The sequence below is a fragment of the Oenanthe melanoleuca genome, chromosome 27 (assembly GCF_029582105.1).
Source record: "Oenanthe melanoleuca isolate GR-GAL-2019-014 chromosome 27, OMel1.0, whole genome shotgun sequence".
In the NCBI taxonomy this organism is placed as follows: domain Eukaryota; kingdom Metazoa; phylum Chordata; class Aves; order Passeriformes; family Muscicapidae; genus Oenanthe; species Oenanthe melanoleuca.
This window is the reverse complement of record NC_079360.1, coordinates 51,474-69,515: the sequence shown is the minus strand read 5'-3', so window position 1 is coordinate 69,515 and position 18,042 is coordinate 51,474. Positions and strand designations below refer to the sequence as shown.

The 18,042-nt window shown below is 48.0% G+C and overlaps 1 protein-coding gene across 3 annotated transcripts; it reads left to right on the top strand.

Moving 5' to 3' along the window:
- Positions 1 to 5,252: 5,252 nt before the first annotated feature.
- On the top strand, positions 5,253 to 17,571 carry LOC130264268 (uncharacterized). 3 transcript variants are annotated; one of them, XM_056512312.1, is made up of 4 exons: positions 5,253 to 5,364; positions 6,080 to 6,205; positions 6,657 to 9,462; positions 15,037 to 17,571. In XM_056512312.1, the coding sequence occupies exon 4, from the start codon at positions 15,228 to 15,230 to the stop codon at positions 16,626 to 16,628; it is 1,401 nt and encodes a 466-aa protein (XP_056368287.1). In that variant the 5' UTR covers positions 5,253 to 5,364; positions 6,080 to 6,205; positions 6,657 to 9,462; positions 15,037 to 15,227; the 3' UTR covers positions 16,629 to 17,571. The 3 variants fall into 3 exon arrangements, 1 of the variants encoding a protein (XP_056368287.1); XR_008842448.1 differs by lacking the exons at positions 5,253 to 5,364; positions 6,080 to 6,205; positions 15,037 to 17,571 and adding an exon at positions 12,654 to 12,856 and having other exon boundaries at positions 8,737 to 9,462; XR_008842449.1 differs by lacking the exons at positions 5,253 to 5,364; positions 6,080 to 6,205; positions 15,037 to 17,571 and adding an exon at positions 12,496 to 12,605 and having other exon boundaries at positions 8,737 to 9,462.
- The last annotated feature ends 471 nt before the right edge of the window (positions 17,572 to 18,042 follow it).

Below are 18,042 nucleotides of genomic sequence, written 5' to 3'. Positions count from 1 at the left end.
TTCATGGCCAAGGGGGGCAGGGTGAGAATTTAGTCAAAACACTAACCCAGGACACCAAGGCATCGGGCGACTGGCCAAACAGGTGAGAACTTTCAGGGACGCTTTGGGTTCCGTGGGGGGAACAAACCCACAACAAGCCCGAACGAGTCCTTGTCGATGAAACAAACATAGGGCACTCCAACTCTGACCAGTTCATTGTTCTCACGCCTGTGGGAGCTTTGTCGACTAAACACAGTTCAGTACACCATGACTATCCGTAAACCAGTCTCCTGAGAAACCAGTCCTGGTCCGATGGGCACCACCTGCGAACAATCGCTTGGTGTTCCTCCCATCCCTGGCCAGCGCCTTTAAACTGCAGTTTGAGGGGTCTTCTTAGGCCTCAGGGAAGAGCAAACAAGAGGCTTTCAGATGGACTCTCACAGTTGGGCACACTCTTTTGGATGCACATGGCTGGCTCATGTCCAGCCTCTCATTTAGCAGCACCCCCAACTCCTTCTCAGCAGGGCTGCTCTCCATCCCTTCATCCCTCAGGCTGTGAGATCAGCTGGGCTGGGATTGTCATAGCCCTTGGACAGAGCTGCTGGGCAGGATAAGCTCCCTCCCAAAGAAGGTAGATCCCACTCCCCACAAAACTCCACCCTGGCCATTAGGTCACAGTATGCTCTGAGGTCCCAGAAGTCCCAGAGCCCCGTGGCTGCACAGCACCACAGCCACTGACCAGTCAATCCTTGACCACAACTGGTGCTGACATTGGGACAGCGGTGTCAGGACAGCACTGGCAGCAAGAGCTGTGGGACTGGCAGAGGGCAAGGCACCATGGCCCTTGCTCTGTGCCTCCTCCTTCTACTCCTCCTGGCAGAGGCCCTGCCTGCCAGGGCTGCCCAGGCAGCTCTGTGGCGAGCACGGGGAGCAGGTGAGCTGATGGCCTGGCTCCCCTTTCCAGGACAGCGCTCCCTTCTCCCCAGGAAGCGTTGGGGATGGTTTTCCATAGGGCTTTAGGAAGCCCACAGAGGCCCTGGGCTGCTCCATCCAGGGATGTTGCACAAGGCCTGCAAACAGTGTGGAGAGTGACCAGAGCTAGCCCAGAGCTCCCCTGGCCCCTCTGCAGCTTTGGCCATGTCCATTCACATCTGGCTCTCACAGCCTTACCCGACCCCTTGCAGTGCCCAGTTCCCTAAAGCAGAAGGTGATCCTAGCACACAATGGAAATGTTTCTCATCTGTGCTCCCTTCTAGATGAGTGGGCTGGGAATGTTATTCCAGCAACTTGGATGGATGAGAGTTTCCATCATTTGGGATTTATTGGAGGCAAGTTCTCAGCATGCCTTTCCTGACTGAAAAATTGTTCTCAGTGTGGCAAGAGCTTACTCAAGTGCTGCTTCCCTTAAGGTCATCTCAGGGTTGAGTGATTCTGGAAACCTTGCCCTGCTCCCTTCTGTAGCCCTGAGTCATCTGCCAGGATCACTGCCAGGGGAAGGAAGAAGCATTTAGCTGTCAATCCTCTTCCCATATGCAATGTCAGTGTCTCCTTCCATGTGCTCTGTGCAGCCACAAAGAAGAGCAGAGAGGGAAGGAAAGCGTCCAGGGCTGTGCCCCGGGGCTGTGCTTTGTGTGGCTCCTTTGTCAGCCCCAGGCAGCCTGAGCTGCTCCTGCTGTCACTGCCAAGCCCCAGCCCTGGCTGGGGCTGGGTTCAGAGCTGCTGGCAACTTCAGCGAATCCTTTCACACCTGATGGCCCCACAAGCGGCTCCTTCCATCCCAATGTGGGCCACTACAAGCACGTGCTCTCTCTGCCCCTGCTGCTGAGCGGAAGGCAGAGCTGGGGGAGTGCCTTGGAGCACTCACTGCACTCACTGCCACTGCAGCCCGAGGGAGAAATGGAAACACTTTCCATTAAGGTCCATGGAGAGGGAGGAACAAACCTAAAGGAGACAATACGTCCTTGAAGGCATCCAAACTTATGGACATGATGCTGAATGATCTGGAGAGACATGGTGGGTGCATTTCCCTCAGCCTTCTCCTGAGACTCAGCAGCTGGGGGGTTTCCCTGCACATCTGCACATGCCCGTGCCCAGCACAGCGGGAAGGACTCCACGGCAGCCTTGCTGCCCTGCTGCTGTTGTCACACCCTGCAGGGCTGTTTCCCAGCCTGGCCTGGCTGCAGCTTCTCCCCAGCCTCTGCAGGAAGGCATCTGGCATCAGCTGACAGGGAGTCTGAAGTGACCCATGGGCCATGCACATCCCAAGATCCCTGCAATTTCCTGGTCTTGGGGTAGATCAGGAGGGGTGGCTGTTTGGGGAAGGAAGGGCCCTGTGGTAGCCCCAAGAGCCTGGGCCTTTCTCCTGATCCTTATCCATGTCTTTGACAAGTATTACTGACTGAAGATGCCCACTCCCCAATGGGGAATGGTTCCATCTGATCCAGCTGCTCCTCTTCCTTTCTCCAGAGATGCACCAAAAGGCCTTGCTGAAGGCAGTGCTTCTTGGAGGCAGCAATGGCTCTGTCCCACCCCCTGGTTCACGAAGGGAGGAGATGCCAGACAGTGCCACAGAAGGTGATTACTGTGCCAGGCTCAGCCAGCCAGAGCTGTCCTGCTGGGGTCCCTCTGTGGGAGACACCACTCGAAACCTGGGAGAGGCTGCAAGGGGTTCCCATGGTGGGGAAAGGGCAGAGGAGGAGAGCAGGGCTCCAGGGTGTCTTGATGGGGTCTGACTCTGTCCCCTTAGGCTGGGGGAACTGTCACAGGGCAGGGAGGGTGAGGGCTGGCAGTGGCTGCTCAGGGATGGGTTTGGCCTGGGTCCCTGGAAGGAGTGACTGCCCAAGCAGCTGCACTGCCCCCAGGCTCTCCTCCCAGCCTTCTGGGCTTTGTTGGGTGGCACAGCCTGTGCCAAGGTACCCCAGGCCCCAGCTCTGGGGAAACAGAGAACATCCTGGCCATATCTAGTGAGCTGCCAGCTCAGCAGTGGAGCACAGCATGGGCTCACGCTCCCCATTGCTCCCACAGATGTTATCACTGAAACAGGATCCAGTACGCATTCCAAGAATTGTCTGCCCCCAGGATGTGCACAGGTCACATGATAGGCACAGTAGTGACAATGTTCACTGTGCTACTTGTCCTGCTCTGCTGCAATTTTGGGATTTGGAAGCTCTATGAGATGAGATGGTCAGTTGCTGATTTTTCTCCGCTGCTTTATTAAAACTCTGTTCATACCATTGGTAGCCTGACTCATAATCATGCTGCTGTGGAGCTGTGGATGGTCAGTTTTTGCCCAAATAGCTCTGCTGAGGGTTCTGCTGCTGCCCAGTGCTTTAATTGGCCTCTTAATTGCTGGGCCTTGTCATGGGGAGCCCGCTAGGGCTGCAGCCAGTGCTGGCTCCCACTGAGGCAGCGTGGCCAAGAGCAGCCCCAGGAGCAGCAGGCAGAGGCAGAGCAAGTTCACAACAATATCTGGCAATGCATTTCACAGGTATGAGCTCCCGGTGTTTTTGTGGGTTTTTAGTTCAGAGCAAGTTCGACCAAGTCCAAGAAAAAGGGGAAAAAACACAGTCCTATTTTGCTTCAGCTAGCCAGAGAAACTAACTAAAAGCAAAGAGCTCTCTCTCCCACAGTCCACTAGACAACACAGTCTGTGTAAGAATGTGGGGGAGCTAGGGCAGACTCTGATAACAAACTCTGCACCTCTTCTCTCCCCCTTCACTCCTGAAAACAGTCTTAAAACTGCAGACTCAATATTCAACACCAACAGAACAGACAATCTGGGGATACTAGCATCATAAACTCACCCCAAGAGTTTATCTGGTTTATCCAATTATATTGCATCTACAAATACTGCAGAACTGTCATGGCAGAACAAATGAGGCATGTTATGAAGTTGTTTAAGGAATGCTGCACTTGAGCAGGCTTCTATTTCTATGACAGGGATGCCACTCAGCTGCTCAGAGCTCAGCTCTCATGTGTATTCTATGATAGTAGTCTGCAAAGTTTGTTCAAGAAAAACACAGGTAAAGCTTGTGATTGGAGCTGTTGTTGAAGAGCATGATTGAAATATATTGTTGTACTTGGAGTCATTTGCAGGGGTCCTGCTCTTTTTCACCAAATGTTCAGCTGACTGCAGGAGGGCAGGAACAGACCGGAGGACTTCTTGTGGCTGCTGAGGCTCTGGTGGAAAACCTCAGCTCTCAAAACAAAGCAGGGACATGAATCAGATCTTCCAGGATCTCTGCCATTATCTTATAACTACACTATATGAGGAGCAGGTTATTTTGTGTTCTTGCTTCTAAAAGCTCTGACCAATCAGCGGCCTTGGGGGTGTGTCCTGGTTTGAAGGACAGGTGTCTGCCGATAAAGGCAGAAGTTTTCCTTTGAAATAGAGACTTTAATTCCACTCCCCCCAAGTATTATAATTGTTAGGATCAAAGACTCTGAGACAGAGATAAGGGGGTAGGAATAACAGCTCTTTTACTAATATATCTAACCGTACAAGCAGAAACAACAGCAGTTGTTAAAATTACCAACAAAACAGAACAGATAACTCAGTTCCAGTCCTTTCTCAAGCTGCAGGCACGCTCTCTCTGCGCTCGGTCCCGGTGCTGCAGACGGAACAAAGCCCCCCAGCTGCAGAGAACAGGCAGCAGCGGAGGCGGGAGGGGGCGGCAGCGGCCACACCAGTCTCGGGTGGGAGCGGCTGGAGCGGGCAGCTCCTCGCTCACCGTTTGTGCCCGGGGATTAGCTGTGCCCACAGAGGCAGGAGGCTGGAACGGGGCAGATGCAGGGCAGGTGATCGCAAAGGGTGGCTCTCCTGCGTTCGGCCACGTGGCTGGAGACCGGGGAAGTCCTCCTCCGAGCTCGCCGGAAGCACGAGTCCCCTCCAGAAGCATGACAGCCCCTCCAGAAGCCCAGCTCCCACCTACCCCTTTTGTCTTGAGTCGTCAAAGGTCCTGGGTGTAACCCAGCCAGCTCCATTGGCATGATAATAGGAAAAAATCTTTAAATTGACACAGTAATACAAAAACACTCAACCCCCCAACAGGGTGGTATACCTACACATTGACTACAACTCCCATCAGGCCCCACAGCCCCACTGTAATATATGGATGGCTGGACTATAATTCCCATAATGCCTCGCGGCTCCATAGAGCACCATTCAAGTTTGGCCTACAAATCCCATAATGTCACATGCCTTCCCATAACCAATCAGTGCCGGCCCCGCCCCCCGCCACTATAAAACCCAATGCTACGGCCGTCCGCTCCTGCATCTCAGTTTGTCTTACAGCCGGCCTGCTATGGCAGAAGTTGCAAATGTCTTCCTGCAAGATGAAGTGGAGATATTGCCCTCTGGCGTTTCTTCCCCACCATGCAGCTAAGGTCAGGATCCTCTCCTTGGGTTCCTGGGGCTGATTTTAACAGCCCTTAGTGGGTTTTGGAATCCCCCACTTTTCCTCTTTTTTTTTTCTCAAAATCCCCCATTTTCCCAAGTTTTCCCCATTTTCTCCCATGTTTTCCCCCCATATTTCCCATTTTCCCCCCATTTCCCCCTATTTTTTTCCCAAAATTCGAATTTTCCCCCATTCCCCCATATTTCTTTCTCCCCTATTTCTCTCAATTTCCTGCAGTTTTCCCTCCATTCTCCCCAATTTTTCCCAATTTCCCCCAAAAATTCCTGATTTTCCCCCCAAAATCCTATTTTTTTTCCTCTTTTTCCTGTTTCCCCTCATTTTTTCCCAAAATCCCTCATTTGCACCCCATAATTACAATTTTCTCAATTTTCCCCCATTTCCTCCCATTTTTCTCAATTCTCCCTCATTTTCCCCTTTTTCCCACCCATTTTCCCCCCAAATCCCTCATTTTCCCTGTTCCCCCCCCATTTTTCCCTGTTTTTCCCATTTTTCCCAAAATTCCCCAAATTCTTCATTTTCCGATTTAACCAATTTTAACCATTTTCCCTCCAATTTCCCCCCATTTTTCCCTCCATTTTACCAATTTTTGCCTTTCCCCTCCATTTCCCCCCCAAAATCTCCTGTTTTCTCCATTTTGCTTAAAATCCCCGTTTCCCCCCTCCATTTCCCCTCTCTCTCCTGAGGCTGCCACTGATCCAGGCAAAGCTGGACGTGTTTTGGGGGGCCCTGAGCCAGGGGGTGCAGGAGTGTGAGAGGAACCCCCCAAATCATTGCAATCGGCCTCAAAATTGCCCCAGAGGAGGCAAACGGTGAGTGAGGGGATTTGGGGCCATTTAGGGTAATTTTTGGAGATTTTGGGTCATTTTGGGGGTGGATTTGGGATATTTTGGTGTATTTTTGGGGTGATTTGCAGTGGTTTTTGGATTATTTGGGGCAATTTTGGGTTATTTGGGGTGATTTTTAGGTTGATTTTGGGCTGACATTGGGGGTGATATTTTTGGGATGATTTTGGGGTGATTTTAGGTTGATTTGGGAGAGATTTGGGGCGATTTTGGGGGACATTTTGAGATATTTCAGGTTGAGTCTTGGGTTGATTTTGGGATATTTTGGGTTGATTTTTAGGTTGATTTTGGGACATTTCAGGTTGATTTGGGGGTGATTTTTAACGGTTTTTGGGATATTTTGGGGTTGATTTTGGGGATATTTTGGGTGATTTCGGGCTGATTTTTGGGTGATCTTTGTCGGTTTTTGTCTGCCCAGCTCCAGCTGCAGCAGGGCCTGCACCTCCTCTTTGCCCCCACCAGGAGGTGCCGTGTGGAACTGTGCTCTGTGAAGGAGCAGGTGATTGCATCAGTATGGGCCAGTATAAACCAATACAGACCAGCATGGACCAGTACAGACCAGTAACCCCTCACTGCCTTTCCAGTGCAAACCAGTACAGACCAGTAACCCGCTAGGAACCCTCCTGTAATCCCCCAGTGTTCTTCCATTGCTCCCACTACAGACCAGTGACGTCCCAGTATATCCCAGTATAACCTGGTTCCCACCCAGTCCATCCCATCCCTCCCACTATCCACCAGTCCCCTCCTAGTCCCTCCCAGTATAAACCAATCCCTCCCAGTTTGTCCGTGTTCCTTCCCAGTATAACCCATCCCCTCTCCATATAAACCAGTCCCTTCCAGTGTAAACCAGTCCCTTCCAGTTTATCCCAGACGCCTCCTAGTTTGTCCCAGTTGCCCCCAGTAATCCCAAACTCCAAACCAGTTTAAACCAGTAACCCCAAATCCCTTTCCAGTCCCTCCCAGTCACTCTCAGTTTTCTCCCAGTACAAACCAGTGCCTCTCAGTTCATCCCAGTAACCACCAATTACCGCCAGATGGAGTTCCATCTCAGTCCCTTCCAGTCCCCTCCCAGTATATCCCAGTATAACCCAGTTCCATCCCAGTATAAACTACTTCTCTCCTAATCCCTCCCAGTTCATCCCAGTCCATCCCAGTCCCCTCCCAGTATATCCCAGTATAGCGAGTCCCTCCCAGTCTGATTGGCTGCAGGTTGTGGGCTTGGCCTCTCCCATACTGGAGGAGGAAGAGGAAGATGAGAAGGCGGAGGAAGAAGAGGAGGAGCAGGGGGAGCAGAAGGAAGAAGAGGAAGAGGAGGAGCAGAAGGAGGAGGAAAAGCCTCTCTACCCCCTCTCACTGCAACCACAGCGAGGGCCCATCTGTGGCCCCAAGGCCCCTTCTCCACAGTGGAAAATGGGCCAGGAGCTGGGGGCCAAGCAGGTGGAGGGAGGGGTGGGGCTTGAAGGGGGAGGGGCCTAAGGAGAGGAAGAGGGGTTTAAAAAAGGGGAAGAGATTAAGGAGTGGGGCGGGGCTTAGTGGGGCAGGGCCTGAGGGGGAGTGGCCTGGGGTTGAGGTGGGGCTTAGGAAACTGCAGAGTGGGGGAGGGGGCATATAGGAGGAGGGCTCTGAGGTGTGAGGGAGGGGCCTGAAAGGGAGGGGCTCAAAGAAAGTGGGAGGGCTCAAAGAGTGGTAAAGGGATGGGACCTGAGGAGGAGGGTCCTAAAGTGAGGGAAGGCTCAAAGAGTGGGGGAGGGGAAGGGCTTAAACTGAGGGGGAGGAGCCTGAGGAAAGGGACGGGCTTAGAGAAAAGGGGAGGGGTTTGGAGAGTGGGGGAGGGGCTGGAGGAAGGGTCTGAGGGCTGGGGGAGGGTCTTGGAGAGGGAAGGGGCCTGAGGTGTGGGGAGGGGGCTTAGAGGGGGGATGGGCTTGGGGAAGGGAGAGGGGCTTGATGGTTGGGAAGGGGGAGAGACTCAGAGAGTGGGGGAGGAGCTTAGGGAAGAACTTGAGGGATAGGGAAGGGGCTTGAACAGGTGGGGACAGTCCCACCGATGGTGGGTGTGGTTCTCAGGGGTTGATGGGCATGTCCAAATCCCCACCCCCACCCTCCCCCTTTCCTACCCATCTCCACCAGGGGGCACTGCTGTCCCGAGCGACTATCTTGAAAAAGATGCTCAGCTCAGGGGCGCTGTGCGCGAGGCCAGAGGCCAGTGCCGGAGCCCAAGGGGTGGGGCCTGGAGCCCAAGCCACCCCTCCCCCGTTCCAAGGACTTGTGTTTGGCCTTTGCAAACCTTCTCCCCCACCTGTGATTCGTGGCTGGATCCTTCCAATGAATCTGGATGTGGTCCAGTCTCCAGGGTGTCATCCACCAATGATGAACAGGGTGAGGGGCCAGGCGAGGCGGGTGGCGGCTGGGGTGTGGGGAAGAAGGATGAGACACCTTCAGGGAAGAGGGAACCACAGAATATGGAGGTATTAAGGGAAAGGGAATTGGAGGGAATTTTAGGGTGTGGATCTGAAACAGGGGATTTAAGGGTTACATAGAATGAAGAGTATAACATATATAGTACCAGTCACTGTGTGCTTATAAGGAAAGGAATGCACGATGTATAACATATAGTATCAGTCACTGTGTGCTTAAATAGGGAAAGGAATGCACGATAAGAGACCCCTGAAGTATAGGAAAGTGTCCCTCTCCATAAAAGTGCAAAGTCTGCGACCAAGAGACTACAAGCACATGCGTGGAAAGACAAGGTGAAAAGTTCAACGAGTGAGGAAGACTTTTACTTCATCGTTTTCTGCCCACAGACTCATTTGAAGACCACCGACTCAATAAACTACGCAGCCGCAATGAATATGCAGCTAATTTCCATACGAAGCGGGGAAACAGGCGGGGCAGATAATCAATATGTATAGGCAATTTAGAATATGCATGTACTTCCTAGATAAATAGAAGGTTAGAAGCATGTAAGGTACGCAGGATTTGGGAGGATGCTCTCCCCCTGGGTCCAGCGCTGAATAAAATACGTACCTACTCCACAACTTTACGGGTTGTGAAGTCTATTTTCCGCGCTTCATTTGGCACCCCAGATGGGACCTTCCTGTCTGTCTGCAGGAATGAGCTGAGGGCCGGACGACTCCACGGCGCACCCCGGGATTTCCTGGAGGAGACCCCGACCCCGGCTCGCTTACTGCAGCGACAGAAAGGACCACTGGCTGGCGGATGAAACGGTATGTATTAATTATGGGGGGTTTGTAAGACATATGCACGCGTGATTGGAGGGCTGTTGATAAATCACAGGAGACGTCCTGCGTACAACAAAGTCCCTGGGTAGGTCGGGCTTGCAAGCAGCGGGCCAGTGGAGTTACCGGCGAAGGGATACAAACACCGGTGGGGCCGCTCCGTTCCTTTGTTGAGAAGGGAGGAGGGGGGCGGTGAAGGAATTCGCTGACTGATAAAGCAGCCGCGGAGCAACCCTCGATCGCGGGTCGAGTGAATTCCTGCTCCTGTATCATCGGAGCTGAGGTGGTGTGTGTGTTGGAGTCCGGACATTGTGAGCAAAGTGAGTGAATGAGTGAGTGAGACGTACCCAGGAGGGGAGTAAGTGTGGGATATTTGCTTCAGAAAGGCAGAATTGTTGTGTATTGTGTGGTGTGATGCGAACGGGATTGTAGTTGTGCTGAGAATATAATGATTGTTAGCAAAATGTATGAATAATAAGTGTGCTGTGTTCGTACAAGAGTGAGAGTGCTGCGTTGGTACATTGTGTGCTTTGTTTGTGTACCGAGATGAGTGAAAAGGGGTCCCCTTTCCAACGGTTTGGGTGTGATCCTTGGGATTTGTGAACCTAATAGACAGCCAGATAGAGAAAGGAAACAAATTGACTGATCCAGCAGTTGGTATTGTGTGTGTGAAGGGGATTGGAAGGAAATTCTAAAGTTCAGTAAGGAAAAGTTTAGGTGTAAAGTAGGCAGGGGACGAAAAGAGAAGAATGGGATCTACACGGAGCACAGAAGTCCCTAAAGCCAACCCTTTAGGGTGCATTATAACACACTGGAAAGAAGTTGCAGGAACTGGCGGCACTGAAAATAAATCCACTCTAATTAAATATTGTAGCCATTGGTGGCCACTTTATAGACTAGACCACAGAGCAAGGTGGCCACCCACTGGGACTTTAGATTATGAGACACTGCTGCAACTAATGCTGTTTTTAAGAAGAGAGGGCAAATGGACTGAGGTCTCCTACTGTGATATGTTCTTCTCTCTCTGAAACCACCCTGAATGGCAGAGAGACTGTGGGATTAAGGCACCCTCTGACCCTTTAGTTTTAGCCCTTGAGAAGGAAAGGAAAGCAAATAAAGGGAAACTTAAAAGGTGTTGTTCAGCATGTGATATAGGTGAGCGGTGTACCAGAGTAGACAAAATGCACAATTTGGATATGCAGGAACAGGATATGAGTGACCTATTCAAATCTCCTCCTCAAACTCGGGGACAGAGAGATGATGATTCAGAAGGAATACGTACTCCAGCCCATTCTCCTCCCAGAAGCCCTGTGTCTTCTAGGACGAGAAATAAGGTGCTACAACTCCCTTTGAGACAGGCTGTGGGACCAGAAGGAGGGAGACTTCTAGTAAAAGTACCCTTTTCTACTATTGATATAGAAGCATGGGAAAAAGTTGCTAAAAACTACCGTAGCGACCCAATAACTACAGCAAAGCGTTTGCGGTATATTATAAAACAACATAATCCAGATTGGTCTGATATACAATTATTGCTGGATGCATTAACTGAAACAGAAAAGCAATTAGTCCTGAAAACAGCAGGGGATCTAGCAGAGGATTATTATAAGGCCCAGCAAAAGGACGTAAAGGAGTATTTCCCCCTCCAGAATCCACAGTGGGATCCAGACAGGACAGCAGAAATGCAAAAGTTAGAAAGCTACCAAGAATGGATAGCAAAAGGGATGGAACGAGCAATACCTAAAACTATAAATTGGTCAGCACTATATGCTGTTAAACAGGGTCCCTCTGAAACACCATCTGAATTTTTGGATCGATTAAGGGATGCAATGCGTCGCAATACATCTCTAGACCCTGAAGCAGAAGTGGGGATTCAACAACTAGTGAATTTATTTTTGGGTCAATCTACGGGGGATATTAGGTGTAAGCTTCAAAAGATAAAAGGGCCCGAGGGAAGGAATTTAGAGAATTTACTAGATGAGGCATGGAGAGTATTTAGCAATAGAGAAGAGGGATATAAGCAAAATGTGAGGAAATTGGTGGCAGTGGTGAGAGAAGAAAGAGGAGGACAAAATCGTGGGCAGGGTCGACGAGGGGGACAGGGGGGCCCATCTCAATTGGGAAAAGATCAGTGCGCGTTTTGTAAAGAGTTGGGGCACTGGAAGAATGAATGCCCTAAACGAAGGAGGGACAAGGAAAAAGACGTGATCGCATATGCAAAAGGAAACTGAAGGGGACCGGGAGATCGACCCCCAGCAGATCCCCTGGTTATAACAATGGAGCTGGGGGAGGAGGGAAAGGAAGTAGAGTTTGTAATTGATACAGGAGCGACATATTCAGTATTGAATAAGGCCCTGGTGCCTGTGGGAAAAGATTATGTTACGGTACAAGGAGCTACTGGCCAGTCTGAAAAGGCTTATTTTTGTAGACCTTTAAAATATAAATTTGGGAAACAATGGAGCACTCATAAGTTTTTATACATGCCAAATTCCCCAAAGGTGCTCCTGGGAAGAGACTTATTGGAACAATTACAAGTGACCATTGTATTTAAGGATGGGGAGATTACTTTGGAGGTAAATGATCAAAAATATATAGAAGTGTTGAGCTTAATATTGACAATCATTGAAATTGAAGAAGAAATTAGAGAAGAAATAATTAGTCAGGTGTTCCCCGGAGTATGGGCTTCCAATGTGCCAGGGAGAGCGAAAAATGCACCTCCTATAATAATTAAACTCAAAGAAGGGAAACAACCAGTTAGGATCAAGCAGTATCCTTTGAGAAAAGAGGACAGGGAAGGAATTAGGCCAGTGATTGAGAACTTTTTACAATTAGGATTACTAAAAGAATGCCAATCTGAGTTTAATACTCCTATTTTACCCGTTCAGAAACCTGATGGTTCATACCGGGTGGTGCAAGATTTGCGGGCTGTTAATAAGATAACTGAAGATCTTTATCCAGTAGTGGCAAACCCATATACTTTATTAACATGCTTAACACCACAGTTTACTTGGTTTACTGTTTTAGACCTGAAAGATGCCTTCTTTTGCCTCCCTCTCCATGAAGCCAGTCAGAAAATTTTTGCATTTGAATGGGAAAATCCTAGAACTGGACGGAGAACTCAACTCACATGGACAGTACTTCCCCAGGGGTTTAAAAATTCTCCTACTTTGTCTGGGGAGCAGCTTGCCAAGGACTTAGAGGCCTGGGAGGCCCCCCCAGAAGAAGGAAAGCTGCTGCAGTACGTAGACGATCTTCTAATAGCCACTAAGACGGAAGAAGCATGTGTGGCCTGGACGGTGAGTCTCTTAAACTTTTTGGGACTCCAGGGGTATAGAGTATCAAAGAAAAAGGCTCAGGTGGTGAAGCAGAAGGTTATCTACTTGGGATATGAAGTTAATGCTGGACAACGGACCTTAGGGCAACAGCGTAAAGAAACAATATGCCAAACTCCACAACCCCAGACAATAAAGGAACTGCGAACCTTTTTAGGGATGACAGGATGGTGTAGGTTGTGGATCTACAACTATGGGTTGCTTGTTAAACCTCTGTACACGCTTATGGCAAATGGCAGCAGAGATCTCAAGTGGACCAAAGAGGCCACTCAAGCCTTTCGTCGATTAAAGGATGCTCTTATGTCAGCCCCAGCCCTAGGACTTCCTGATGTAAGTAAACCATTCTTTTTGTTCTCCCATGAGAAACAGGGGATTGCCCTGGGAATACTAGCACAGAACCTCGGGCCATACTGAAGGGCAGTTGCTTACTTCTCTAAGCAGCTGGATGCAACGGCCAAAGGATGGCCAGGGTGCCTCAGAGTGGTGGCAGCAGTTGTGATGAATATTCAAGAGGCACGCAAATTCACCCTGGGCCAGAAAATGACTGTATTGGTGTCTCACACAGTATCTGCAGTATTGGAGGTAAAAGGGGGGCACTGGCTTTCCCCACAAAGGTTCTTGAAATACCAAGCTATTATGGTGGAACAAGATGATGTGGAAATAGTGGTGACTAATATTGTTAACCCAGCTTCTTTTCTCAATGGAAATCAAGGAGAACCAGTACACCACGATTGTTTGGAGACTATCGAAGCCACCTACTCCAGCCAACCAGACTTGAAAGACACCCCTTTTGACAACGCAGAAACCTGGTTTACTGATGGAAGCAGCTACGTCATCGGTGGGAAGCGATATGCTGGGTATGCAGTTACGACCAGTAAAGAGGTACTAGAATCTGGATCTTTGCCAACAGATACCTCTGCACAGAAGGCTGAGATAGTTGCCCTGATCTGTGCCTTGGAAATGGCAAAAGGGAAGAGAATAAATATATATACAGACTCAAGATATGCATTTGGGGTTGTGCACGCACATGGAGCTCTCTGGAAAGAAAGAGGACTGTTAAATTCACAAGGAAAGAACATAAAACATGCACAAGAAATAATGCGATTATTAGAAGCAGTCCAGATGCCTGAGAAGGTAGCAATTATGCACATTAAGGCACACCAGAAGGTGAGCTCAGAAGAAGGAAATGAGCTGGCGGACAGAGAGGCAAAAGAGGCAGCAAAGGGTAAGATAGCAATTGAGGCAACCTTGATTCCAGACGGACAGATATCCCTTGAAGGTAAGCCAATATACGATAAAAAAGATAAGGAATTAATTGAGGATCAGAAGGGAGCATATAATGAGGAAGGATGGGCTGTCACTACAGAAGGGAGACTGGTTATCCCCTCCCACATACTATGGCCCCTAGTTAAAAAGGAACATCAGAAAACACACTGGGGAGCAGATGCTCTATATACCCATCTAATTGAAAAGATTACTGCTAGAAATTTATATACTGTTGTTACTCAGGTTACTCGGCAGTGTGACCTTTGCCTCCAGACTAATCCTAAGAATACCCCTAAACCAAAACTTGGTCAAATTGGAAGAGGCCAGGGGCCTGGGCAGCAGTGGCAAATTGATTTTTCAGAACTTCCAAGAAAAGGGGGGTATAGGTACTTATTGGTGATAACAGATACCTTTTCAGGGTGGCCAGAAGCCTTCCCAACTAGAACTGCCAAAGCACGGGAGGTAACTAGAGTGCTGTTACAAGAAATAATACCACGCTTTGGAGTTCCAGCCACTATATCCTCAGATAGAGGACCACACTTTATTTCAAAGATAGTGCAACAAATTAGTCGTCACTTGGGCATAGATTGGGGAACTTCACACCCCATATCATCCTCAGTCCAGTGGCCAAGTAGAGAAAATGAATAATTTAATTAAACAGCAAATTGTGAGGTTAGGACAAGAAGTTAATTTGCCCTGGCCCCAATCACTCCCATTGGCATTGATGCGAATTCGAACTAAGCCAAGGACTAAAGAAAAGTTAAGTCCTTTTAAAATGCTTTACGGGAGGCCATATGGAGTGCAAAGGGGAACTTCTACCCAAGTTGGAGAGGAGACACTGGCCACCTATATGGTGGCTTTGAGCAAACAGCTCAGAAAAATTGAAAAACATGTGGCTGGAACTCGGGGCAGAGGTCTGGATGGACCAGTGCATAATATACAGCCTGGAGATTATGTATATGTTAAGTCTTTTACAGAAAAAACCCTCGAACCACACTGGGAAGGACCATTCCAGGTGCTACTCACTACTTTCACTGCAATTAAGATCAAGGAACAGAGCGCTTGGATCCACCATTCTCGGGTGAAGAAAGCTCCAGAAGCTCCTTGGAAAGTAATATCTGGTGATAACGGACTAAAGCTCAAGTTTAGACGAACAAAATGAGCATATTACAGTTAGGGGTGTTTGGTGATTCAGGACGTAGAAATTTAATTGTTTTGTTTGTAAATATAATTATATTCCAAGAATTGAAAAGTACCTTTAGCCAGAGCAATGTTGAATGGCCTTGGTCCCAGGCTTTTGTTAAGTCTACCGGATATATGGGGAAGGTACAAAATTTGAACTTGTCAACTGTAGTCATGCATGGAAACCAGGTATATGAAAAGCAAGAATGGCAGAAACAAGGGTTGTGGTCACTTCAAGGGACTGTAGGAGAGACCATCAGAATAGGATGTCGAATGATTAATGGAACTACCCATGAGAAACCAGCTCAAATTAGTGTGTCATCTCCCCCTGCAAATGGACATAATGAGATTTGTAACCAACGCAGTGAGCCAGATTGTTGGTATAATTTTACATTAGATAGGACTGTTGAGGTGGTATGCCTTTGGTCTCATAGAGGTCTTGGGCTCTCATTTAAATTTAGAATAAATGCCATAATCGAACCTGTTCAGATTCAGACTCAGAGTACGCCACTTGAACTTAAACTTATGATTTATGAGGTAGGCCCATATATAGTGAGAAATACAGGACAACAGCAATTATTATTCAACCCAGAATGGTCTCTCAAGCGTGTTGAATTGCTAATACAAACCAATATTTCAGAGATTCAACCAGCCTGTTCCTCCTTCCTAAAACCATCCCTAGAAGGGTGGACAACATGGTTACAGAAGCAAGTACACTTTAGGGATAAGATGCGAAGAGATTTAACGGGAATGTTTGGAACAGGATTAGGAGTATTGAATGGCATTGACTCTGAAATACTAGCAAATAAGCTAGCAACTGCAACAAATGATTTGACAAAACTGGGACAACCTCTACAATCATCTTTATTGGCATTAGGAAATAGTCAGTGGCAGGTTTCAAAGGTGTTACCGAACTGGGCAAAGACTGAGGACCAGGACCATAAGTTAATAATAGACGCACTTAGCACGGTTCAAGATAATGTGTCTTTAGCTTTCAGTTGTGTACAAGCACAGTTATGGATCCAATCCACAGCTGCCTTGGCCATAAGAGAAGGGAGTGAAGGCACTTTTCCAATTGAGGTCCGAAAAGTTGTTTGGGACAATGCTAATGATTTTGAAAGAAAATTCCAATCCTGGTGGACTCTAGTAAATTTCACCTATGATCCTGTTACTAATATGGCCACTACCTTCGTGCTTACCATACGTAATGCCACAGTTTATGCTATTCATCCCATCATTGCATTGGGACTCAATCATGAGGGGATGGTGTTGTATCCCTCAGAGCATAGGGCGTGGGCCCGGACAGTAAATGGGAAATGGCAAACTGTGAATGTAGAATCTTGTGTTACTCGAGAACAACAAGGGTTTATCTGTTAAAGCAATACAATTGATGCTCAAGACGTATGCCTTGACACCGAGCAAGGTGTATGCCACTTTGAAATTCATCCAGATGCTGATCAAAAGACTATGCTTATATATACTGGTCAAGGATGTGTATGTTTAAGAACCACTTGTGTTTTTGTGAACATAGACAATGAGAATGTAACTCTTCCTGTTAAGAATAACTCTAATTTCTGTATTTGTAATTTCATTAAAATTATGGGATGTGATTTTTCATATTCATCACCAGTTACATCCCACCAGCTGATAAGGTCTAACTACACGACATACCACAAACTATCACCTACGCCCATTGGAATGAACCTTACATTGGTAAAGCAACTGGTAAAACATCAAGACTTAGCAAAAATTTTGGAAGAAATCAAAGAGAGCGGGCAAAAGACTTTAGTCACTGTTCACCATGATGTCCAAGAAATAAATAGAGTCTTACAAAGGGTTAAGCAGGATGCAAGCCACAATTGGTGGGATGCCCTTTTCGGGTGGTCCCCAACTGCAACTGGAATTGTGAATACATTATGTCACCCAGTAATTGTGTTATTGGTTTTAGTTAGTCTAAGCTTACTGCTGTCTTTTGTACTATTTATTTGGAATTGGAAGATGCTACAACGGATGGCAATACTAACTTCATTGTCGAGAGTACATGGTAAGGCATTAAGAGATACATATCTTAAGGATGGAGAAAGAGAAATCTTGTATTAAGTAAAAGAATTTACTAATTTTCTAGAAAAGGGGGGACTGAAACCGGGGATTTAAGGGTTACATAGAATGAAGAGTATAACATATATAGTACCAGTCACTGTGTGCTTATAAGGAAAGGAATGCACGATGTATAACATATAGTATCAGTCACTGTGTGCTTAAATAGGGAAAGGAATGCACGATAAGAGACCCCTGAAGTATAGGAAAGTGTCCCTCTCCATAAAAGTGCAGTCTGCGACCAAGAGACTACAAGCGCATGCGTGGAAAGACAAGGTGAAAAGTTCAACTAGTGAGGAAGACTTTTACTTCATCGTTTTCTGCCCACAGACTCATTTGAAGACCACCGACTCAATAAACTACGCAGCCGCAATGAATATGCAGCTAATTTCCATACGAAGCGGGGAAACAGGCGGGGCAGATAATCAATATGTATAGGCAATTTAGAATATGCATGTACTTCCTAGATAAATAGAAGGTTAGAAGCATGTAAGGTACGCAGGATTTGGGAGGATGCTCTCCCCCTGGGTCCAGTGCTGAATAAAATACATACCTACTCCATAACTTTACGGGTTGTGAAGTCTATTTTCCGCGCTTCAGATCATACACCTATCAATAAGGCTATCTTCAGAAGCTCTGTTGCAATCCCAAGATCTCATTCCTAGCTAGCTAAGGTCTGCAAGCGAAGATGAAC

Excerpts from the sequence above, each read along its gene's own strand:
- LOC130264268 (XM_056512312.1), top strand. The coding sequence starts at position 15,228 with ATGAGCATATTACAGTTAGGGGTGTTTGGTGATTCAGGACGTAGAAAT.